This window comes from Cataglyphis hispanica, chromosome 5, assembly GCF_021464435.1.
Source record: "Cataglyphis hispanica isolate Lineage 1 chromosome 5, ULB_Chis1_1.0, whole genome shotgun sequence".
Classification (NCBI taxonomy): Eukaryota; Metazoa; Arthropoda; class Insecta; order Hymenoptera; family Formicidae; genus Cataglyphis; species Cataglyphis hispanica.
This window is the reverse complement of record NC_065958.1, coordinates 5,268,097-5,293,449: the sequence shown is the minus strand read 5'-3', so window position 1 is coordinate 5,293,449 and position 25,353 is coordinate 5,268,097. Positions and strand designations below refer to the sequence as shown.

Here is a 25,353-nt window from a genome sequence, read left to right as displayed (position 1 = left end):
ATCATGTTAAATTTAAAGAAAACAGTCTTAGAGAAAATAATGTATATTTTATTCATAAATTGTTATTTTATGCACTAAATTGTTACGACAGAAATAATTACCATGAAATATAAAATCGCTAAAAAAAAAGCGGGAAAGCTGTAGTCCAATCGAGCACTTTTGTTTACGACGCACAAGTGCTTTATTGGCCCTTCGCGATAATCGATATATAATATCAAGTGCCTGTTTTATGAATTTGGCTGAATTGAATAAAAAAACGAGATATGTTCGTAAATTATCGTAATATCGAATTATAATAATTGTAATGAACAGTTGATGTAATATTTTTAATTAATCTTTTTTTTGCAAGAAAGAAGAGGTTAGGTCAAGAAACGGAGGATAGGTTGAGGGAGACGCCGTGTTGTCAGATGTTGCATGGTTGATTCACGGCAGTATTCTATTGGTTATTTGATTATGACACCATTCAGGCACAGTAAACTGAAGAAGCCAAAGTTCTGGGTACTTTTAATAGCATCGCCTTATGATAAAATCACAGATATTTAATCACATTTATTATCAACACTTAGCATGCAATAATAGAATAAATTTTAAAGAGTGAAATATTTTTCTTAGCTTTTATGGTTATAAATATCAATTTAAGGAATAAAAGTATGCATGTATCCATATATGTGTATAAAAAATGAGAAAAATTGCTTTAGTCGATTTTACGCGTAAAATTTTAATATTAACTACGTTAATATTAATAAGCGAAGTGATATGTAAAGTATTAATTAATAGATACGATCAATATAGTCTACAAATTAAATATCGTCGATTATATAAAAATCTTCAGAATGAAACAAACATATAGTTTTTAACAAAGAATGATATATCTTTTTATTTAGCAAAAGTAATGTTTGAAATATCGAACAGTGAGAATCAAGATCTCTCTCCATTGATATAATCGAGCGTATAAATTGTAGGTCAAAATATAAATATTAGCGAGTGTCTCATATATATCTCTCATATATATTTCTCTCTTTGAACATTAATAGCAGCAAAGATAATTCATGAATCTCTGAGTTCTCTGAGAGATATATGCACGCGTAATACAATCCGTAAAAGGACACCGGTTAGAAAAGCGCGGGCTCGTTGCCGCGCGGATTCCACTTCGATCGAAGCAGCCGGGCGTTTTGTTTGTAAACAAGACCCCGTTTGCGGGCGCCCGCTTGTTTACAGCCCTGAGAGGCGCGCGCGCGGCTGCGCGAATCGAACAAGTAGTAGGGGGGGACTCCCTCGCGAAACGCTGATCGCCGAATGCGCCTCGGCGAGATACAGAGCTGAAAAAGCCGCGGCTGAAATAACGTGTCGGGCCGGACGAGGGTCAGTTTTTCGTTTACGAGTGTGTATTCGATCTGTCCGTTGCGGCGAGCCGCGACGCACCTTGGCCAGTGTCATCGTGTAACAAGCTGCGGGTATCGCGATAATGCCATTGTTGTGATAGCGGTACCGCGGTGGCGGTGTTGAGCTGGCGGGGGAAGATAAAGGGGGAAGGCAAGCGAGTAGGCAAGCAGGCATAGGCTAGGGAAGAGAGGGTGAGGGAGTGAAGAGGTGACGCGAGGTAGCGAGACTGTGTGCGAGAGCGCGATACTCGCGCGCGCAGCTCATACGTGTGTCACAATGGCAACCTTGACACTTGGTGATCGTTTTTGGCGGCTCCGCGCCGCGGAGATCGCGCGTCCGGCGGCATCGCGTCGCGAGTGAAAGCGGAGGGCACGCCTTGAGCAGCAGCAGCGACAAACACAAAAAGAAGAAGAAGGAGGAGGTGGAGGTGGTGGACGGTATATGGTGCCGAAAGACGCGGGAGCGCCGCGTACGTAGACGTCGACATCGGGACACGGCGCGGAGTCACGCATCCGCTACATCCGTAAGTGTTTTTGCGATGTGGATTCGCGCGCACCGAATGTTTCTCTTCATTGTTTTGATTCGGGCCGATCCAGTCCGCGAGCCAGGTGGCCGCGAAGAAGTTGTGTCCGCGTCATCGTTCTGCGTCGCGTCATGCGCGCAGGCATTTCGGGGCATTTTGACACGTTGATCGCGAAAAGAGTTCGTCCGAGTTGCGGCCGAGGAATTAAATTGAAGGTTAGACAAGTGTCATTGGTCGCTGCGAGCAGACCATAAGGTATGAATCACCTTTGGTCTTCGTTCTCATACTCGTTCGTCGTCGTCGTCATCGTCTTTTTCGTTGTCGTGGCGACGTGCATAATGTTTGCCGCGTGCAAACTATAACGCGATAAATAATGATAACACTTGAAGCCAATTATGAAGGGGATAATCTCGATTTATTAAACAAATCAAGTATATGTATATAATCCAACGACTTTGTATATATCATTTGTTGACATTAGAAGGCGAGAATTTGATTTGATGATTTATTTCGTAACAAATACTATATATAATATCTTTATCTACGACCATTATAGTTAATTAATTTTGATCTTATCAGAGTATTTTTAATGCATTTACGTAACATCATTAAACGATTAATGAGGGAAGCGCAATTTTTGGAAAATAATTTTATAAAAAATGATAAAACGTGTTTACATTCGGTCATTTGTCTGTTGAAACAAAAAATCCAGATTCGCGTAGAACGTTGATGGTTTTAATTAATTTGAAAAGATTAATAAGGGAGCACAAAATCGCCTTTCGCGATTTATCGTCCGGCAAAACGTGCTCCGAGGAACGTCATTCGCGCGAGTCCGGCGCGACCGGTTAGACGACCCAATTTCTTTTCTCGTCGCTTGCAGTACGTACAGACAATACGGAGATGTACGGAGGATGCATAGTGTATTTGCTACGCGTTCTTTCTGCATGTGCGACGCGTTGAACGTACGCGGAAGTAGCGTTTCTCTTTCCGCGTTCGGCTTACGCATCGCGCGAAGAAGAGAATTGATCTAATGATGTAATTTTTTTTTGGAACAACAATTCATCGCACTCGTCGCATATGTCTCATATGTTTAGCGCGTTTTTCGATGTAATTTTTTATAAATTTTAATAATGTAAGATGTAGAAGTGGAATTATATATTTTTTAAAGGAAGCATACATCGCATCAGTTTCTCGCGCAGCCGTAATTTTAAAGTTCGAATAATAAATAATATTGTATGCCTTTCGAATATTTAAGTTCCTAAGTGCAATGATTTTCTTTTAAATCATTGATTTGTTATCAAATTGTGATTGATGAGGACGCGTGAATAAAAATCCAATGATACGAACAATGACCGTAAAAGCGTTGTGTCGTGATATTTCGTCTCGTTAATTCTCCGTTTCAACATAAAAAATACAAATGAAGAATTTTATCTAGTCCGAGGATTCGATCGATTCAAATAAATAAGTTACATTAAGATAATACACGAGAAACGTATAACTAAACATTTCACAACATTTCACAATTCAGAGCATTTCGAAAGCTAGACGATGATAACATTGTTCACGTTTCTATTTTTAAATCACGTTATACTTTATCGTGATGCTTTAGTTTGTCTTATAAGTATGCACAATGTGCGTTAGATATATATCGATTGCTCTGCTCCAAGTAGCGATCTGTTTGGAATAGTTTTATTTAACGCGCACACACACACATTGTCACATTTTTCTTTTCCGTAAAACTTCGATGTCTGCAACTCAATTTGTTTTTACATTTTAAAATATATATTACAATAACTATTTTACAGTATTTTTAAATCGGATTTAAATGAGACGTTTATATAATAAATTCTCTGAAAGATGAAAAAATCGTCTATCGAGCGATTCGATAAGTAAATGGGCAGAGTCCGGATTTATTTAATTGTATCGATTATTGATGTACTTGCTTTTCTCGGCTTTTGTCATCATTCACAACGATATCACTTGCGCCCGCGTGCAAATGTTCGTATAAATACACGACGGCAAAGTTGAAATAGAATCGAGAAATATTGTATCATCTGTTGACAATTGACAACTGCCTTGCACATCGAGTATATTTTTTATTTCGTATGTTTTATCTCTTATGTATTAAAATAAAAGAATGAAATAAAAGATTACTTTTACAAAGAGACATAGAATTATATTTTATATAAAAAAAAATTGTCATTATATTATTTTTTATGATAATGTTACGACAGATGTTAAACATAAAGTAAATAAAAGAAAGATCGCGAAAAAATAATTTGAACACTCGTATACATTTATTATATGCTGCTTTGACATTACATGTAAATGAATAAACATGTAGGTCTTAACATTATCTCAAAAGACGACGCCTGAATAATTTATTTTCAATTAGAAAATAAAACACATTTTTGTTTAAAGATATAGATAAAGAATTTTTCTAGAATTTAAATGTAGAAAATTTATCATTACTGCCTGCCTGTCTTTTTTTGATCTTGCAAATTTCACGAGTGCATCGAGTTTGAAAGAGAATGAAAAGAATACGAGCGTAAAGAGATAAATTTTGACATTCATACATGGATGTTGTGTTGCAGAGAATCGGCGTGGTCACGTGTACGCGTCGTGTGGAGACTTTGTTAATGGTTGTCAGTGGCAGCGAGGGATGCGATTTCCCGAGTTCGCGAGTGATAATCGCTGCAGCTCGACGGTGTTGTGACCGTGTAGTCCCTCGTATGTACGCACGTGGACAATAACACAATAACGCAGTGCGTAGCCGCGCGTGAACCGGCCGCTGGAAATGGTGGTGTAAAGTGAAGAAACATAGACGCTCGAAACGATCCGTGATCCTTGCATCTTATAATTCTGTCATCCCGAAGAAACACGCAGAACAAGGTGAGTCAAACACGCTATGTAGAGAAGCTATCGCGTGATTCGAAATCGATAGAATTTCGCCAAATTTGATTTATCGTGAACTGCGAACACGCGAGAATAGTGATATTGAACCATGGTCTTGATCGCATACATGCAGGTGCAAAATCGAATTTATCGAAATTATCACGATTTCAATTTTCTGATATTTCATTGGTCATTAACTCTTTCAAGATATTTTTTTTTTTTTTTTTTGAAGATTTTTTTCTTGAACTTTTTGTGGAAATATAAAGGAGAAATCAACACATATACAAAAGATCTATTCATTCGTTTTGTCTAAATGGTTTACAGATTTATTATATTTTGAAAGAGAATTTTATGTGATATAAAATATAATTTTTGTTTTCTTTTTTATACTGAAAGATAGTCTAGATTTAGCTGGAAGATTGTCTTGAAAGAATTAAATTTTATTTGCAACATAAATTGCTTTGTTTTCGCAGCTTTAGTAATATTTCTCTCTATTAATTTTATAATTTCTATTTATTTATATGCTTTATGTATGTATGTATATATATATATATATATATATATATATATATATATATATATATATTGCTTTATATCTATCATTTCTGTGAGTTGCTTGAAATAATTATTTCAAACTTATATTGTTCTCAATCTTTTAAATTAGTGTTTCACAACACTCTGCTATCAAATATAATTTACTTTAATTTAATATTTTTACTGCACATTTAGCTGATCGTTTATTGCGTTAAATAGTTGTTCAGAATACGAACCAAAAATTGTCCAAAATTGACTATAAATTAAACTTAAAGAGCGACAAAGATTCAAGGCTTTAAAAAAATATAAATTCTGACATGTATGAGTCTGTGATGTGTATGTATTATAGTGTTAGCAAAATGGATGGTTGTTTGTTTCAGTTCTCATGTATTGAATGTATTATTATCGCGAGAAACACGTCATCTTGCTAATCTCGGGCAACGTTAATCACAAAATTAATTTGTTCGAATGAAACCGAAAGTTTTTTTTAATAATCTTTCATACGACGGAGATACTTAGTTCTTAGCAATCCGATTTAAGGCAAATATGAGAGAGCGAGAGAGATGTTGTAACTTAAAGAGACAGCAAGGACGATAGCAATGCATGGACAAAGAATGAAAGAAGCGAAACACACATGCAGACAAATAAAATGAAAAAAAAAACGAGTGAGAGAAGAGAGGAAAAAGAGAAAAAAAGTGAGCAGAAGAAAGGAGGTGGAGAACTTCTCGGCGAACTTGAGAAACGAGAATCGCACCGGTCTGTCGAACTTTTCGGAGGATATTTTGTGTTGTTTTTTTATGTATTCCGCTATTAATTGCGCGGAAGTGATTTATAAAGTAGATCAAAAATTGTTTTTCTTTAAATATTACATTATGTTAGTAGGATCAGAAGTATTCGTTTATAAATACGAAATTTTATTTGTAAATTGAAATTTTATGAAATTGCTATAAAATTGCACTGATACAGCTGATGAATAATATAATTTTGTTTCTAGGTTATACTAAATTATTATTATATGTATAATAAAAAAATTATAAAAGATTATGTAATTATTGACTAATTGAGGAATTTCTCTCGCAGAAATCATTGTAAATTTCTTTATTCACAACTTTGTTTTTACATTATTTCTATAAAGAAAATAGTCAATGGAATAGCAATGCAGTTAATGAAAATTGCAGTGTGATGGTGAATGGTTTCTGAATATAATTGTTACACTTTTAAATTCTTTAATTTATATTTGGACTTGTTTAAAGAAGAGGATATATCGGCCGCTTAGATTATTTTGTATTTACAACGCATAATATATATATATATATATATATATATATATATATATATATATATATATATCCTTTGTGGAGCTCTTATTTTAGTATATATTGCAATTACCCTACTGGCAGTTTCCTAAATTTTTGTACATTTGTCCGAAAATATTAATTATGTCGATAAGTCTTAGTTTTTTTTATCATGTCGTTTATATACTAAAGTTATGCAAGAAAAAAAATTGTGTATAAAATGTTTCACACAAAGTTGTATATCTCTTTAATACTATTTTATTATCAGAGCACAAATGATTTGCGATACATCATCTTTACAAAGTATATATCTTTTTGCGATGCTAGCGCAAAATTTTATTTCATTGTAATAAGAATAAAACTTGATTGGAAAATTTGGTTGTAACATGCATGAAAACTTGATGTGATGATACTAATTTTATAGAAAATCTAGAGAAAGTATAATACAAAAAAGTATACAAGACATCTTGTGAATTGAATTCGCTATGCATGATGTTATTCAATGGGTTTTATAGTTATAAATCTCGAAAGAATAAATGCGACTAGAAAAGTACCCGCTACAAAACAAATGACAAAAATATACCAAGTTTCTTCGTCAAATACATCGGTGAAGGCTGGAACTTGACTGTAGAGCATATCGATAAGTCTTAAATTGTAATCTTTATTATTTCCCATTTCGCTTGCCATTTTTGTTATCCTCCTTTCCGTAAATTTAAGATCAATAAAACAATATTGCACGAATATTTTTTTTGTATGAGCGACTTTCTATCGTAATTAAATATTTTGATGAGTATCAAAATTATAAAGTTAATACAGATCGAATGTTTTTCAACTTCTAAGAAATAAAAAATCCTGCAAGAATATAAATGATAATCATTGTAATGTTTATTTGGACATTATTTTCTACAAGTTTTTAAACAGATTTAAAGATTAATTTAAATAAAATAATTAAGCTGTAGATAATTGACAACTTTCTCGATTTATCAGATATAGTTTTTCACTTAAATTACTTTATAAGATATATCAGAAAATAGGTCAAAGCAATCTCAATAATAAATGTCGAAAAGGTATAATTTAAAAATATTTTTTATATTTAAATGAACTTCAAAACTTGGACACAAAAAATCAGAGATATTTAATTTATTACCAGTTAATAAGCGATCTAAATAAATCGCCAATTAATTTAGCCCAATAATTTTACTGGCCTCTTCTTTTTTCCTTCTTTTTGTTTATGATGTGGTTTCTTTTTCTTTTTCTTCGTTTCTTCAAGCTCTTTTTTAGCTTCAAGCACAGCTGGATCAGGCGGAACTAATTTAGTAATATGTTTGTTGTAAAGCTCCAAAATGTTCAGAGACGTTAAAAAAGCTGTTTTTAATATCACCTTTTCACCTGACTCTGAAAAGTAAAGAAGTCGAGTGATCTATGTTCGCGATCACGATGGTCACAAGAGAAAAAGAATAAGAAAAGTCTATTTTAGGCGAATAAATAAGTAACTACAATTTTAACTTTACTCTTATTCACTTAGCAAATAGATTTCTTATTAATACACATAATATATTAAGAATTTGTTAGATGAAAACTGCAGAAATTAAAATATCCTATATATATTTTTCATATCTTGCAAAATATCTTAACACTTTTTTACATTATATGACATATGATGAATGTTTGTACGAATGAATTTTTTTTGCGATGTTAATATATTTTAAAGCATGAATGATGAATTTGAATACATGAACATTTTTGTTATACTCACGAAGATTGAATGTAATTGTTGGTTCGGAACGATCGCATACGATTTCCGTTTTCATCAAACAATACGGATTTGTTGCACAGACTCTCGGCGCGCTAATATAAAATTGAAAATCTCTGCAAGTAAAAAACGTTATGCACGTTATTCTTTTGCGTTATCTATAATGAAGTGTCGTATCGATTACAGCGCATGTCTGTACATTCTATTTAAAGCTTTATAAATTAAATTTTTTTTATTGCCTAAATCCATGTTTCGTTCTTTTCTTTTTTCTTTCTCTATTCTTAGCTTTGGCAGTTTTGTCACTTGATAATCAAATACGCGAATTACGAATTTCCATTATATTTTTCAATGTTTATTATTTCCTTTGACAGGCAAAATGGCACAAATGGAGCAGCAATTACCGCTTCCCATGCCAGATTTAAGCACCCTTCGTATAACTACAGCCGTCTCTATGCTTGGCAAAGCATATGGATGTGGTCAATGTAATGGTAAGTTCCATTCCAGAATAGAAAAAAAAAAACAAGGAATGCAAGAAAATTTTATAACGAATCGCAAGGAACGTTTATCTGTGCGCATTTCTCTTTGATATTTTCTAATTAGTGATACAAAATTAGCATATAGATGATCATTCTTTTCAATTCGAAACATTTTTATAATTAATTGCTATATTAACTTTTCTTCTCATCGACATAGTTAGTTATTGACTGAAAACAGAAACGAATGATAGGATCAGATAAGAGAGGATTCTAAAAAATAAAAGTAAAAGCAGGAGCAAGCTATTCGAAATGACGCTTACGCGAGTTCGATTGACAGTTGAAGTTGTTATCTGATTTAAAACGAGAGATGATTCACATCGCGAATGTATCGAGCGCACCCATGATTGTGTACAAACGTCAAGTAGAATCGGGAAGGACAGTTAGGGAAAGAGAAAAGTTGTCTCCTTTACCTCGCACATGCTGCGTTTTGTACTTCAAATGTGGATGATTATCCTGGAAACACATACACAGCGCACGACGGAGTAGCTCGAGAAATTTCTGTGGTTAAAACGCTTGCCCGAATAATAACGGCCGCACGATCGGGACACTTCTATAAATAACAACCGGGGGCTGTGGCTGCGGATCGTCTGCTAGCTTAGTGCGAAGGGGTGCAAGTTGCGCGTGCGTACACTATCGACGTCATCGGTCGCTAACCTGATCTGACCTGACCTGACTTGACAGCTGCGGTGGTTGTCACCCAGCCCCCTGCTCTTACCCTCTTGTGAAATATGATTCTGTTCAAAACTGTATACGTTCGATATATTTATATATTGCCTTTTTCATAACAACAACGTGATTAGGATGATTGAAATATCAATATTTCGAAAAAAAACATATTAATTCAGATTTCGAGAAAGAGAGAGAGATAAGTTTTTTTCCTCAATATAAATCGCACATTTTGCGCATTTAAAATCTCATGTATTTAATCGAGTTTCGGCACACTGTGTAATAAAAAGATTAATGACTTTTGTATGAATGTTTTCATATCGCAATTTTCGAGAAAACTTTATTTTTAAATTTCCGAGAATCTAGAAAGAGCCAATATGATTTTGACAAGAACATCATCGGATATATTTAATAATAAAAAAAAATCGAGCGAGTTTTACGTCAATCGCATTTCATAATTTCCGCGCAATCGCTGCGATGCGCGGGCAACTTTAGGAGAGACTAACCTCGTCTGCTTGACTTGTTTGTGGAACGGGTCGAAACGAAAGTCGATCCTTTTGACTGGCGTTAGATTGACTCTCTTTATCTCCTTTATGATTGAGCTCATCAGACCGACGGAGCGCGTTCGGCACCCGCTGAAGTGGATCGACATTTTCAACGATGAAACGTGAACGCGTAATCACGACGAAATTGGTCGCGATACCGCACTGCCGGAACTTGCCGTGTCAGTGTTGCCATCCGACAAATTTTATCGCAGGTTGGCAAGTATGCGCGTCAAATCTTGCGCAATAGTCTTGATTTATAATGATCATCGAGCATGATGTCAATAATTTTTTTATTTATGAATATTGTTGGAGAAAAAGGGAAGAAAAGCGATGGATTATATAAAATTTACAAAATTTATTATTTGGAGCCATCGCGATCGGGATAATACTTAGTTTCTTTTATGTATTATATATATTGATTATGCATATACATGTATGTGAGTATTACGTTGTAATGTAAAATTATTTCTTTTTGCCCAAGGTTAAATAGGATTACATCCTATTTAATGATATAGATATATTAGATTATGAAATTATACGAATGTGGCAATATTTTAAGAATGAAATAAAGTTTTAGGGAAAAAGGAGAGGAAAAATAGAGGAAACGGAATAATGATGTGTCAATTAAATCAACGCACCATACACACACACACAGACACACTCATATACGTATCGATAGCACATGGCTATTTTTGTCCAATGTTTTCCGTGTCAACCGAAAAATTATCACAGAAAAGTCAATGTATTGTGACGTTTTAAATTAACACCGAGTGAAAAATTTCACGCTTATCGAACGATACTATATTCAGGATACTTGATACAATCGAAATAATTGTTCGAAAAAAATGTTCAAATCCCGCGTGAATAACGAACGAGCGGAACGCTCTCTGGTTGCGATTCGCGGTGCGAAAAATTCTTGAACCATCGCACTTCTCGAAGAGTCGGTTAGTCCAGGTTACGCGGCCAATGGGCGCCGCGCTAGCGGACGCCATTGCAGATGAACAGTCTCGTTCGGTGGTGGTGTCGTTCGCAGTGTGTGTTGTGGGGAAGCGTGTGGTGTGGCCAGCGGGGTCTTGTGTTGAATTTTTTACTTATTTATTAGTGGTTATCTGGTCTTTTACACTCGACGGCAGCAAATATGTACCCCGCAGGACAACGTGAGTGTCTCTGCGTCGTCGAACCCGTCCGGGGTTATCGCGAAAACCCCTGTAAACACTCCAACGTCCCCGCTGATATCCACGAGCTAGCGTGCTCGCGAGCGAGCTAGCTCGCGGATACATTCGCTCGCTCGGCCGTCATGGTGTCCCTCGGAATCTCGTCTATTTGATCCTTCGATTGTCTATCGGTCGTGTTCGGAAAAAAAAAAATACGGGAGGGGAGGAACTCGCGACGCCCGTGCGTGATCCTCCGCGGATGATTCGCTCAATGACCTCGGATGAACCTCGTTCAACAGGCACGCGTGTCGTCATTCACCCGCGATTCGATTCATGGATCTTTATGCGTTAGCTAATCTTAATCTAACTACTTGCTGTCCCATTCTAAATATCATCTTATCTGATAGACAAAAAAAATCGAATCTTTAGGCCTAAGTAGGATAGGCTTACTCTCTCTCTAATGGCCTTAAGTCTATTGATAAATCGATGATTTTCCATGATATTTCTTTTTAGATCTACATCTAAATTTATGGTATAGATAGAAAATTAATCCTATATTTAGGCAAATGGACTATATGATAATGTGTGTGTCATATCCTGGATAAGTCACATAGAATGATTGCTTTGTGTTAGAAAGCATGCTTATCGGAGGCATTTTTTAAAAGCATTTAAATGTTGAATTATTTGAAAAGTACATATAGTTTAAATACTATATATATGTCTGTAATATTAATATATATCATAAGATGCTTCGATATCATTTGTCAAACTTTAATAGCAATGCATAATTTGTTACACAAGTTTGGCAAACTGAAATGTTTCAAGTTAAAAATAAATATTTAAAGCACTATTGCAATCTGTTCTGGAAAGTACAAACTGTCTTTGTTATACTGTTATAATTTTGTTGTATAAAATTTATTTAAATCGCAAAGCATTTTTAGTGTACTATTCATTAAATATCTGTGTAATTTATGTAATTTTGAAAAATTATTATATAGTGAAAAAGATTTTGTACATTGATGACAAAATATTTTTTTAAAAAGATTTTGACACACATTTTTAAAAATAAAATTGATTAATGAAGTATTAATAATTTTTTTTCTTATAGATTTGTAATAGAAATATTTTTTTGCACAGGTATAATGTAAGTTTAAAATTATAAATCGATCAATTTTTTCTAAATTATAGACAGTCAAAGTTATGCAGAAAAATTCCAATATCTGAATAAACTATCAAGTATATAAATATTGGATGTTATAGCAGAATAAAACAAATATGCATACAAAATAATTATAACAATAGTACAAGTGTTGATTTAATGCATACTTAGTGTTGAGAGTAATATAACTTAGTAAGACTAATATTATCATTTATATTGTGTTATTTGTTATAATATCTTGTGTTTTTTATTTTCTGTTTTTTTTTGTTTTTTTGTTTTTTTTTCGTTTTTTTCTTTTTTTTTTTAAACTATGATATGACAGTATCATAATAGTATAATGTTTATATGTTTGGACAATTTATCTGGATGTTGAATTCAACATATTATTTGTTTAAGATATGAAGATGTTGAGAAAGAATATTTTGTTAATTATCTTGTTAAATGTGCGTAGAGATATTTTTTTGCATTTTGTTACAATCACATTATATGTAAAAAAAAAGAACTGTAAAATATTGTAATCTGACTTAACTTTGACTTAAAAAAGTTTTTCTCATTGAGCATTTAATATTAAAATCGTCGTTAATAATAATTACTTGATGTCTGCAATACTTTGTGGACTATTATCGTTGCGCATAGATATTTGTTGCTGTACGATCTGATTATAATAAACTGAGCATCCCCGAGCACACAAAGAGAAATAAAAGATGCAAAGTTCAAGTATGTAATATTATTCCACATAAATACAGACAAAGTATACATAACTGATATACTAAATTTTTGAGAAATATTTTATATTATTTCATATATTTTTACAGCCCCCCCACCTGGACCTTCAACAAGCGGTGGTGGTTCTGTTGGGACTGCAGCGGGAGTAGCGGCAAGTAGTGTCGCAGCTCCCAGCAACATGGGGCTTGTTCCCGCGCAACAGGCACACACTCCTCCTCAACCTACGGAACTGCCAAGTAAATATATATTTTAAAACTTTGTTAAATAAAACTATTTTTTGCTAAGTAAAAAAAATGATGGAAAATTAATTTTATTGATATATAATTAATATTATTTTTTTGCCTAGTGTTTACGTGCCCTCGAAGACCAAACATAGGACGAGAAGGCAGACCGATTGGTTTGCGAGCTAACCACTTCCAAATTAGTATGCCACGTGGCTATGTTCATCATTATGACATTAGCATACAGCCTGATAAATGTCCTCGGAAAGTTAATAGGGAAATTGTAGAAACTATGGTTCATGCATATACTAAAATATTTCAATCTCGTAAGCCTGTGTTTGACGGCAGAAATAACTTGTATACAAGGGACCCTTTGCCTATTGGGCATGATAAAGTAGAATTAGAGGTGAGCTATTATTATTGAAAACTTTAAATTATATGTTGCATGACATTTATAATTATTATATAACTATCTTTGCAGGTTACACTGCCTGGTGAGGGTAAAGATAGGGTTTTCCGTGTTGTTATAAAATGGTTGGCGCAGGTATCGCTATTTGCTTTAGAAGAGGCTCTAGAAGGACGAACTAGACAAATTCCATACGATGCCGTTCTTGCTTTAGACGTCGTAATGAGGCATTTACCATCTATGACATACACTCCAGTAGGTAGATCATTCTTTAGTACACCAGAAGGATACTATCATCCATTAGGCGGAGGCAGGGAAGTGTGGTTTGGATTCCATCAATCAGTGAGACCATCACAATGGAAAATGATGTTGAATATTGATGGTAAACTCGCGAAAGAAAAATTTTTTATTTATGCTATGCTTTTATGATTTTGTTACTCATCTATCTATATTTTTAGTCTCTGCCACTGCTTTTTACAAAGCGCAGCCAGTTATAGAATTTATGTGTGAAGTATTGGATATTCGAGATATTAATGAACAAAGGAAACCACTGACAGATTCTCAAAGAGTGAAATTTACCAAAGAAATCAAGGGTCTCAAGATTGAAATAACTCACTGTGGAGCTATGAAGCGAAAATATAGAGTGTGCAATGTTACACGTAAACCAGCTCAAATGCAATCGTAAGCATATATTGAAATAATAATATTGTTGTCAAAATAAAATAATAGAAATATACAACATTGTTAACTTATAGATTTCCATTGCAACTGGAAAATGGACAGACAGTCGAATGTACAGTTGCCAAATATTTCTTAGATAAGTACAAAATGAAGTTGCGCCATCCACACCTTCCTTGTTTGCAAGTTGGCCAAGAACATAAACATACGTATTTGCCGCTCGAGGTTTGTGCACAAACATTTAATTTATAAGCATAGTTCATTATAGGGAATATAAAACAATAAACGATTATTTATGACATTTTAGGTTTGCAATATTGTTGCTGGACAACGTTGCATTAAGAAGTTAACTGATATGCAGACTTCGACCATGATCAAAGCAACAGCGCGTTCTGCACCAGATCGTGAACGGGAGATTAACAATTTAGTTAGAAGGGCTGACTTTAACAATGATTCTTATGTACAAGAATTTGGATTGACTATATCAAATAGTATGATGGAAGTCAGGGGTCGTGTATTACCTCCGCCCAAACTACAGTACGGAGGGCGCGTAAGTTCCCTCAGTGGACAGGTGAGAAACTTCTAACTGAATCAATCAGGTCTAGTCGAATCACACATTTGCAAGAGCTAATAATTTTGATTACTTTTAGCAAGCATATAAGTTTTTTTATATAGCATTGGATATGTGTGTGTTCAATAAACAATTTATTAAACTTTCTATATTTTATACTCTGCAAAGTAAAGCTGTGTTAGAGAACTATGATGAATATAAGGCACTATCATGTTACTTGTCATTTCTGATTTGGGCATAGATTCAATATTTGTTTTACATCTTGTGTAACATAATAGCGTTTACGTATATATATTTCATAATTTATATTTGTGAAAATAGTATACTATTGCCAACATATATATTTGATAATAAGATTGTTTGATATATATCTCTGTACACGTGGCCAAAAGTTGTCAAATGAATGCATGGGTTCTAGACCTGGTTGATTTGATATCTGGGCTGTTAGTGTAACGAGTGTTCAAACTATTATTGTGATAAATTATAAATAATGATAAAGAAATATACAGCTTTTCTCCTACAGTGGTAAAGAATTATAGATATCATATTACGGTTTACAAATGTAACTAATGTTACATTTGCAGTCCGATATCACTCGCGAAAGTTTGATGGCATCAATATTTGTTCCATGCAGTATAACAATAATATTTCTGATTATACATATACAAATTATCTTTTTTCTATTAGATTTAAAATCATAAAAGTTTTTATTTGTTTTTTTAAAAATCGATTGTATTGCAAATAAAGTGTATGAAAAATGTATGGAAACACTGATGCATCTACTAGGATAATTATATATTATTTAAAAAAATTTGCTTAAATGCTCACAATAACATATATTTCTCTCCCCAAAGACGAAGCAGCAGGCAATGCCTAATCAAGGTGTGTGGGATATGCGTGGTAAGCAGTTCTTCACTGGAGTGGAGATTAGAGTGTGGGCAATTGCTTGTTTTGCGCCACAAAGAACAGTACGCGAAGATGCGCTACGTTTATTCACGACGCAACTCCAGAAAATTAGTAATGATGCTGGCATGCCCATCATTGGGCAACCATGTTTTTGTAAATATGCTACTGGACCGGATCAAGTCGAACCCATGTTTAGATACTTGAAATCGACTTTTTCGCAATTGCAGCTAGTTTGTGTTGTATTACCTGGCAAAACTCCTGTATATGGTAACTATACATGCTATATAAACTAAAATTTCTCGGATTAAATTACTCACATTTGTTTTACAAATGATTCCAGAATAATTCTATGTAATTTTTGTAAATGTATTAAACCGAAATAATTTGTATTTCTATTTCTTTTTTAGCCGAAGTGAAAAGAGTAGGAGATACATTATTAGGCATGGCGACTCAATGTGTACAAGCGAAAAATGTCAATAAGACATCTCCACAGACATTATCCAATCTCTGTCTTAAAATAAATGTCAAATTAGGAGGCATCAATAGCATTCTAGTACCTAGTATAAGACCGAAAGTGTTTAACGAACCAGTTATATTTCTTGGAGCTGATGTAACTCACCCGCCGGCGGGAGATAACAAGAAACCCAGCATAGCTGCTGTAGTGGGCAGCATGGATGCCCATCCATCTCGATATGCAGCAACTGTTAGGGTTCAACAACATAGACAAGAGATAATTCAAGAACTCAGTTCGATGGTTAGGTGAGCGATTTGAATTAATTTATAGAATTTTACAATAAAACATTTAGTAAATATGCATTTTAAATATGTATAGTATATTAAATATTCTCTAATGTAAAATTTCAATAAATGTGATATCGAGATTATTTTTGATGACAACATTTTGCCATGAATTTTATAATAATTATTACATAAAATCATTAAAAGCTGTAATTTAACATGTTTAATAAACATCGCGAAATTATTAAAAGTAGATAATTATCAGTCATATTACTGAAAATAATCACATTTATCTTAATTTTGCTATTAGTGTTCGCTTTTTATTTTTTTTTTTTTTTTGCGCTGTTAAATATATCATTTAATGGTACTTTTTTATTTTTTAAGGGAATTACTTCTAATGTTTTACAAGAGTACGGGCGGATATAAGCCGCATAGAATAATTCTGTATCGCGATGGCGTTTCTGAAGGACAATTTCTCACCGTTTTGCAACACGAATTAACTGCCATTCGTGAAGCATGTCTCAAGCTGGAGATCGATTATAGACCCGGTATAACGTTTATCGTGGTACAAAAGAGACATCATACGCGTCTATTCTGCGCAGACAAGAAGGAACAAAGCGGGAAAAGTGGAAATATTCCGGCGGGTACAACTGTTGACGTATGTATAACTCATCCAACGGAATTCGACTTTTACCTCTGCAGTCATCAGGGTATCCAGGTAAACTTAATAATCTTTTACAAAAAACATGCTTGATTGCCTTAAATATGAATTCCTATAAATATTTGTCTATCATATTAGGGTACATCGAGACCATCGCATTATCATGTACTTTGGGATGATAATCATTTTGAAAGTGACGAATTACAATGTCTTACATACCAATTATGTCACACTTATGTCAGATGTACGAGATCCGTCAGTATACCAGCACCGGCGTATTACGCTCATCTCGTAGCTTTCCGAGCTAGATACCATTTGGTCGAGAAAGAGCACGATAGGTCTGTGTGCGTTAATATTCTTTTTATTATATCGCCATAAATGCAAAATGAAATTGTGTGCTGCTTCGGAAAATTTAATTGTAATTTAATTGTAATTTTTTTAAATTTACAGTGGGGAAGGTTCTCATCAGTCGGGTTGTAGCGAAGATAGGACACCAGGTGCGATGGCACGAGCAATCACGGTTCACGCTGACACGAAACGAGTTATGTATTTCGCATAATTTCGTTTTTTGGATCGAAATATCATACGAATTTAATCCTGCTTATCTCTGCGAGAAAATGACTGTATATAGTTGCATCTCTGTGACGAGTGAAACCGACGAGGAAGCTTCATCGGGCAGCCGGGAATAGTCACAGCGCAACTATAGCGCATCGCGTCACAAACTTTTGGACTATTTAACAGCTACAACAGTTAAATAGTCAATTTTCTGTATTTTTTTCTTTTTCTCTTTTCTGTCTTCTGATCGAATTTATATGATAGCTTTTTTTATATGTGTGACATATATATTGTATGTTATATTCACATCTGTACAGAAGGAGAGAGTAAGTTCTCGATTGATTTTATGAACTTGTATAGAGTAATAGAGTAAGTTTTTATGAGGGTGCTTTTAATTAATGCGCTCGGTTTCTAAATCAGAGATATCTTGCTCTGGTAAACAAAGCCATTTGCAAAGATAGATTGAAAGTAAACTAAACAAGTTTTTTTTTATCTTTATGGAAATTAAGCTAGATTAGATGATTATAGAGGTGATTGGGTATGACCTCTTAAACCAATAACAGATTGATTTAAACCAAATATGGATTACTGCACTATCTTGCACTCGAGATAATAGTACTTTTTGGTTTAAACGATTTCATAATGAAATTAGTGCGGCATATTACGCTTATTTTTTCAGGGAACGAATTTTCCCTAGCATTTGTGTGCAAAATAAAGGGGGAAAGAACAAAAGAACCAAAATCATGATTGTATAAATCGCTATTTGCGAGACTGTTATCCTGTTGTATGTGTGTATAGTTTTTATTTTGCGAGGAGTATATAACTCCATTCTGTAAATTCTGTAAATTCTAGATCTCTAATCATGCTGCTGAGATTGGCATAATAAAAGCTAAACAATCGGTTGATGATGATGATAATAATATCTTTAGGATTGTGAGTTACATTACGTCATATCTGAATCATAATGCCGCTATCTTTTATACGAGATGCACTTTTAAAGTATAGAAACATTCACAAAACCATTTTAAAAATAATTCTGGAATATTCTCAAGAAAACCGATGAAACAACACCAATTTGTGTGTATACTTCGTCTAAGTAGTTTAGTGGATAAGAAAGGACATAATCTTCATACATAAAGACAATTATGTAATAAAACTAGAAATATTGAACTTGCGCTATTTATGTGACTTCCATCATAATTTTTAAGCTTTGAGTGTCTACTTAAAAAAAAAATACTGTCAAAAGTCACTCTCCAAATGTCATATTCACTAATACGACTATGATATCTTACTGAAAAGTAATGCAGAGAATTATTTTCTTAATCTCTTTATATTTCTGAAAATTGTTCTCTCAAATGGACACTTTAAGCTTTAGGATTCAAATTTAGCATAATTTAATCGAATATGGTCATTTTAATACTACTAATTGTTAGAATGTATATTTTGTTTTATTTAATTTCTCATTAAATCGTATTATCGTCTGCACATTGCACACAGCTCATAATGCTCTATGCTTACAACTATCAATGACATTACTGAACTAGGAAATACAACTAGGATATAATTCTAAGGATGTATACAACTTTATCTGTGTTAAATGCGTATCGGGAATGAAAGTAAACGGATATCCATGTCTGATGTCCGAGATAAGCCGGGGTATTATCTACTCAGATAAAAGAATAATGGCTATGAATAAGCCGAATTTATATGGCATTAAATGTGGGCCGATAATAAGCCCTTTTCATAGAACGTGCAAGAAACTTCGGGATAAAAATAATAAATCGCGATATTGCATTGATGTAATGTAAAATTATGCAAACGTGAAGATGCACTAGTAATTGATAGGTTTAGCTATTGCTTTAAAAAGAGTGGATTGTGAAAACCAAGATTAGTTGTAAGAGTATTATACAAGTAAGGTCTTTTATCAATTTTAAGAGAATAATTATCCGTTTGCTTGATAATGCCAAACTTTAAGGATTTCATATTTTTACTCTAATGGTCGCGATTCTTGTGCAAATCTATTTCAATAATCTTTCGGAACAATAATTATTAATAATTAAAATAAGAGCAAAGCCTTGCAAGTAACATGGATAATCCAAGTTATGGGGTAGGATCATATATTAATAGACTGAAAAAATTCTATTAATATATGGACAGAAATCGTAATATGTGTATAATTATGTATCAATAATTTGTCGCGTTAAATTATTGTGTATTACTGTTAAAATCATTAATATATGTATATCTCAAGATATTTTTTTTTTTTTTTCCTCGTATAATTATATAAATGCTTGCATAGGGAAATTGAATTGCCATTGCAATCAACTATGATTCTGACAGTTTTTAAATCAGTATTAATAATAAACAAATGCTTTTACTGAGAAAGAGAGAATATTCTTGGAAAATTATTTTATTGAGCCATCGATTTATACATGCAAAAGAGCGAAAATGCTATCTTCGATTGTATTAATGATTCTAATATTAGATTTATAAAGGATATAATGTTAATATTATATCGGAAAGTATGGAAAGAGAGAACCTTGATCTATTAGTAATATTTATTCTAGTTGTTAAAGTAAAGCATGTGAAACTTAAAGTAAAAAATTTTGTATTCTCGGCCCGTACTAGACGCAACCACAGTTATAACGAATATCTAGAATTTGTGGTTTTTAGGTGAAGCGTTACTTCTCTTTTAGGGCACATCTGCTGATAGCTATATAACGGCTTTTATTATCATCAAAACCTGTTTCGAAACGACGTAGACGTAGACGTATAGTTCGGATAATATAGGACAATTGATGAGATGGATAAAATATTGGAGAAATATTAAATAAGAAGAAAAATAAAACAAAAAAAGGAGAAGATTATTTATTTGCATTGTTGAAGATACAGGTACCAAATGTGAATGAGCGACAACAAAATATAGGGACCGTTACTTTATCAATCGTAATTGACTGGTAAAGTGATGTATGAAGGGATGAATGTTATTAGATTAAGGCAAATTGTAGACGATGCAAATTAGATTTTAAGGCAAATAAGAAGCTGCTATAATAATATAATCGATGTCCCAGTGAATACCAAAATGAGATCGGATATATTGATAAACCACAAAATTAATTAATTCAATAACTTGTTTTGCACATACAGTCAAAGTGTACTAATAATATAAACCGTTACATTCAGCTGGTGTAAATTTCTCTGTAAGATTTAAAAAGCATATCTTCTCGTTTAAATAATTCAGTGATATGGTTTATAACTTAGCTTCGTGTTCGCAAGGAAAATGAAAGAAAATCTGTGAGTCGCATATCATAAAATATTCTTATGAATGCGGGCATGTCAAATATTATGCAACCGATTACATGATATTGTATATCACTATGTTTTTATCTTCTCGTGTTTTTTTGAAAGTAAGAATTTGGCTTGATATTTTTCTGCGCCTGAACGAATACAGGACTAGAAAAAAACGAGAATACGAAAAAATGAGATTAGTCCTCCTTGTTTATAAATACATATTTCAATAATTTATTCATAAATGATCCTTTTTCGGCAATGAAAATGATATATTTCTATAAACCTTAATTTGAGATAAAGATATATATTGCCCTATATGCAAAATATTTCAAGTATTTCACATTTTCTCTTAGCCATAAATTGCTCGAAGACTATATAAGATTGAAATTTCTTAACGAGAATGTTTGATTAAAAGTTATTAATCGTTGCAGCTTTGTATATAACTCAGTATTTTTTTATTACTGTAAAATTTTTTGCCAAATTTTGAGTCCATTTCAAAAATGTGTTTTTATTTGTTTATATTTTTTTGTAGCTTGATTTGCTGAAAGTTGTTAATTTTCACTGTCAGAAAAACGGTTATTAAGCCTTTGCGAAAGTCTTTGCCGGGGATAAATTAACTCCAGATTTATTAGGAAAATTACAACTGATGATTAATACATGTACATTCAAATTCTTCTTAAAATGTATAAAACTAGAGTATATATAAAAAAATTGAGTGAAAAATTGAGAAATTGTAATAAGGAAGTAAAATCTAGAAAAAAGTTAGGTAAATTTCATAGCATGCAACTATGAGATGTAAAGTTTAATGTAAGGTAAATAATTTATATTTGTATATCTACATAAATATATATATATATACACGCGCACATACATACACATACACACACACACTCATACAAGATTATAATAACATTACTATATCTCTATATGTTATTACTTCTTTCATTAAAATAGTAAGTTCTATCTTATGAAAAGTCAAGAGTATATCTACTTTTGCAAGATTCGCCATGAACAGTCTCCTAAGCTTATGGTACATAAAAAAACACAAATACATTGATAAATTACACGAATACGCGCATAAGTAATAGTTAAATCACGATTGCGTAATATTAATTTTGCAATATCTTAAAAACTTCTGTTCTAGAAAATGTAATATTTTGTGAAGCTATTTCGTTTTACGTATGCATGATATTTTGTGGATTTTTTAGATTTGTATAAGAAATATATGTAGACATACATATTAATATAAAACTATATGTACAAACGTACACACACGTTTGTATATATGTATATATATATATATATATATATATATATATATATATATATATATATTTTTTTTTTTTTTTATGAGACTACACATTAAATATATAAGAATATTTTCGTTTTTCAAATCTTTGTTAGCGTATGGGAGACATATATGCGTATCAAAAGTAGAAATACTGAGATCTTCAATCTTTCTCGCTAAATTTTGACTTTTCGGAGACGTTAGCGATTTTATTATACACTGTAAATTCGCTTATTACTTAAGGCGTGTGTGAAATGTATAAGTTTCAAAGTATCAGCTTTAAGAGTGCCAGCGTCCAATGGATGAAACGATCAATAATAGCGTTAACGTGACGACAGGGGACGATATTAGCGTTAGATATAGTTCTGTCTTTAATTTCCAAGTATATGTGCTGTTACTATTAGTACTAGCATGCTAGGTATGAGTATGCTATGAGGGTTATTCGGAAAAAAGCCTGCCTCTGAAATATGAACATGGCGAAAAATAATAATGCAGGAACGACTGGGATTAATAATTTAACATTGTAAAAGTAACGCTTTATGTAGATTAGATCGTTTTGTTGACGATGAGGAAGGGAGATGATTTTAATGCCGAATTTTGAGTATCTAAACCTGGCGGCTACGCATTTTTCTTCTGTCTCTGTTCTATTACATGTACTACGATTATGTTTAATATTAGTTAAAAAAAAGAAAAGAAACCATTCGACGATTATATCTAACTCTATCAATTTTCAGTCAATTTTCTATAGTGAAATAGCTAATAGCGCTATATTTTTAAGAGATTTGTATGATAAAAACAGAGATAAATGATTGATCTCTCACTTTGCTTTATCAGGAAGAAAACAATGCGGGCATTAACGCTGTTTTTTTTATTAAAATTACATTCAATGAATGCTTGATGTTTCTATTATAATCATATCAATATTAAATGTTAATCCACGACTTAGCATTGTCAATTCGAAATTCTTCTTTAGATGATGTAATAACGAAAATTGAATTTGTTAAGATGCGATTTTTTATTATAATCAAATAAAATATACATAATGAAGTTATATCGAAACTGTCGGGTGTATATCATTCGTCATTAAAAAAATTTGACATTTTTTAATTTGAAATGCATTATTAAATTTGACATATTATTGTTGCATTATATTTGTGACATTCCAGTGTACATATATAATTCTCTATAAATTATTTTTTTAAGTTATATATTTCATGGATATGTATTATATATTATAATATTAAAATCAAAATATCTGAAAATTTTCTTTTTATTATATAAAAATAGAGAACAATCTTCTCATTGTAACCGAGCTATGAAGTTGTTTAGTTTCTCGAATGAATCAAATATCTTCTGACAATGTTAACAAGAGAAAGCATTCCTTTTACAGGATTTAAACTTTTACAGTCGTGTATTGTCAGAAGTTGCAGTAAATTTATATATATCAACTATATATGTATCAAGTTCGAAGTAAATAAATGTAACATTTGCGAGAATAAAATGAATCAAAAAATTTTCAGAATAAGGAATATAAAAAAAGAGAAATTGCATAAATATTAACAATGGGCATTGGTAAATACGTAAAGGATTGAAACAATATGTCGTGGATTAACATTCTATTCTAAGTCTGATATTCGAATTGAATCGCTAATATTTTGTAGTTCTTCCTCACGAGCCAAAAACAAGAAATACCCTTTATTTATAGCAAGAGTGATTGTTCACAGGATCATTTCTGTAAACATTAGGCAAAGATAATTGAAGTTTGCAAAACTAAAAAAAAAAGAAAATTTCTTGGAGATTTTAATGCAACAACGACCTGATGTATTCTTGTAAGAATTTGAGGAAGATGAAATATAATTTTATAAATTTAAAATATTTCAGAAAATTGTATCTAAAAAAAAAATCATAAACATATATAGAGAAATATTATGTAAAATATAATTTTTTCAACTTTAAGATTTTTTTCAAAGAAAATTATACGTCGATTTCTATAAGAAAATTGGAGATGACTGCTATTATGCACTGAACACTTTAATTTCAGTTAAGTTTTACTAATGTTTATAGCTATGATCTGTAATTTCACTAACACATAATGTCGATGCATTAAGAAACTTCAAGATCCCACCGTTCGAAAAAAAAACTTATTATATAACTTTCTGTATCTACAAGTGCCTGGCGCTTCGTCCGCGCGTATTTGAGATTTGCAAACAATAAGGTTGAACGTGTGAGTAACGACTTTCGAAATTCTAAAGAAGAGAGCACTAAAGCGAGAGCTTGTTAAATAAAGAGAAAACGGAGAGGCGATTGTAGATAAGTTTTGAAAAGCGCGGTCGATAATAATTAATTGATTAAGAGATCATAAGTCTAAGTGGTACTTGTTAAGGAGTGAGAGGATGCTGCGAAAAGGCGAAAGTCGGCAAATTGTTCAACTTGGCCGTGCGCTGAAAGTATAAACTTAAATTATATCTGTTGGAGTCTTAATCACGCCTGGTCAAAATGAGTAAAAATATTAGCTGTAAGATATACACACATACATACATACATACATACAAAATCATACATACATACATACGTACATATACATACGCACATGTATACATATACACATATATATAGTGTACGAAATATGTTATATATATTTATGAATGTGTCGGACGAGTAAGTTTTAAATAATTAATAGCCCAATAATGTGTATGTATGTCGTACACGATCACGGTATCCTTGATTTTGAGCACACGCCTGCACAATGCATGTTTATCATCGTATGTTAAATATCGATAGTCTGTAACAAGATGAAGTATTTATTGCGAAATCGAGCAAGACGAAAAAATCGGAACAGGCAGCGCGTTGCGAATAATTATGAACGCTC

At 32.6% G+C, this 25,353-nt stretch overlaps 3 protein-coding genes across 8 annotated transcripts; 1 reads left to right on the top strand and 2 right to left on the bottom strand.

Moving 5' to 3' along the window:
• The first annotated feature begins 1,268 nt into the window (after positions 1-1,268).
• On the top strand, positions 1,269-22,122 carry LOC126849486 (protein argonaute-2). Of its 5 annotated transcripts, none has more exons than XM_050591370.1 (14): positions 1,269-1,906; positions 4,501-4,798; positions 8,755-8,871; positions 13,259-13,405; positions 13,516-13,796; positions 13,872-14,178; positions 14,255-14,477; positions 14,552-14,699; positions 14,782-15,045; positions 15,900-16,218; positions 16,359-16,710; positions 17,074-17,407; positions 17,489-17,688; positions 17,801-22,122. In XM_050591370.1, exons 3-14 carry the CDS (start codon positions 8,760-8,762, stop codon positions 17,907-17,909), a joined length of 2,796 nt encoding a protein of 931 aa, XP_050447327.1. In that variant the 5' UTR covers positions 1,269-1,906; positions 4,501-4,798; positions 8,755-8,759; the 3' UTR covers positions 17,910-22,122. The 5 variants fall into 5 exon arrangements, with proteins under 5 accessions (XP_050447327.1, XP_050447328.1, XP_050447329.1 ...); XM_050591371.1 differs by lacking the exon at positions 1,269-1,906 and adding an exon at positions 1,928-2,161; XM_050591374.1 differs by lacking the exons at positions 1,269-1,906; positions 4,501-4,798; positions 8,755-8,871 and adding exons at positions 10,997-11,287; positions 12,393-12,428; positions 13,080-13,160.
• Positions 6,958-7,320, bottom strand: LOC126849508 (uncharacterized). Its single transcript, XM_050591411.1, has one exon. The coding sequence runs from the start codon at positions 7,315-7,317 to the stop codon at positions 7,126-7,128; it is 192 nt and encodes a 63-aa protein (XP_050447368.1). The 5' UTR covers positions 7,318-7,320; the 3' UTR covers positions 6,958-7,125.
• Positions 7,337-10,326, bottom strand: LOC126849505 (uncharacterized). 2 transcript variants are annotated; one of them, XM_050591405.1, is made up of 4 exons: positions 10,092-10,325; positions 8,387-8,499; positions 7,778-8,025; positions 7,337-7,482 (listed from the first exon to the last, which is right to left on the bottom strand). In XM_050591405.1, the coding sequence occupies exons 1-3, from the start codon at positions 10,235-10,237 to the stop codon at positions 7,814-7,816; spliced, it is 471 nt and encodes a 156-aa protein (XP_050447362.1). In that variant the 5' UTR covers positions 10,238-10,325; the 3' UTR covers positions 7,337-7,482; positions 7,778-7,813. The 2 variants fall into 2 exon arrangements, with proteins under 2 accessions (XP_050447362.1, XP_050447364.1); XM_050591407.1 differs by lacking the exon at positions 7,337-7,482 and having other exon boundaries at positions 7,494-8,025; positions 10,092-10,326.
• Positions 22,123-25,353: the final 3,231 nt, after the last annotated feature.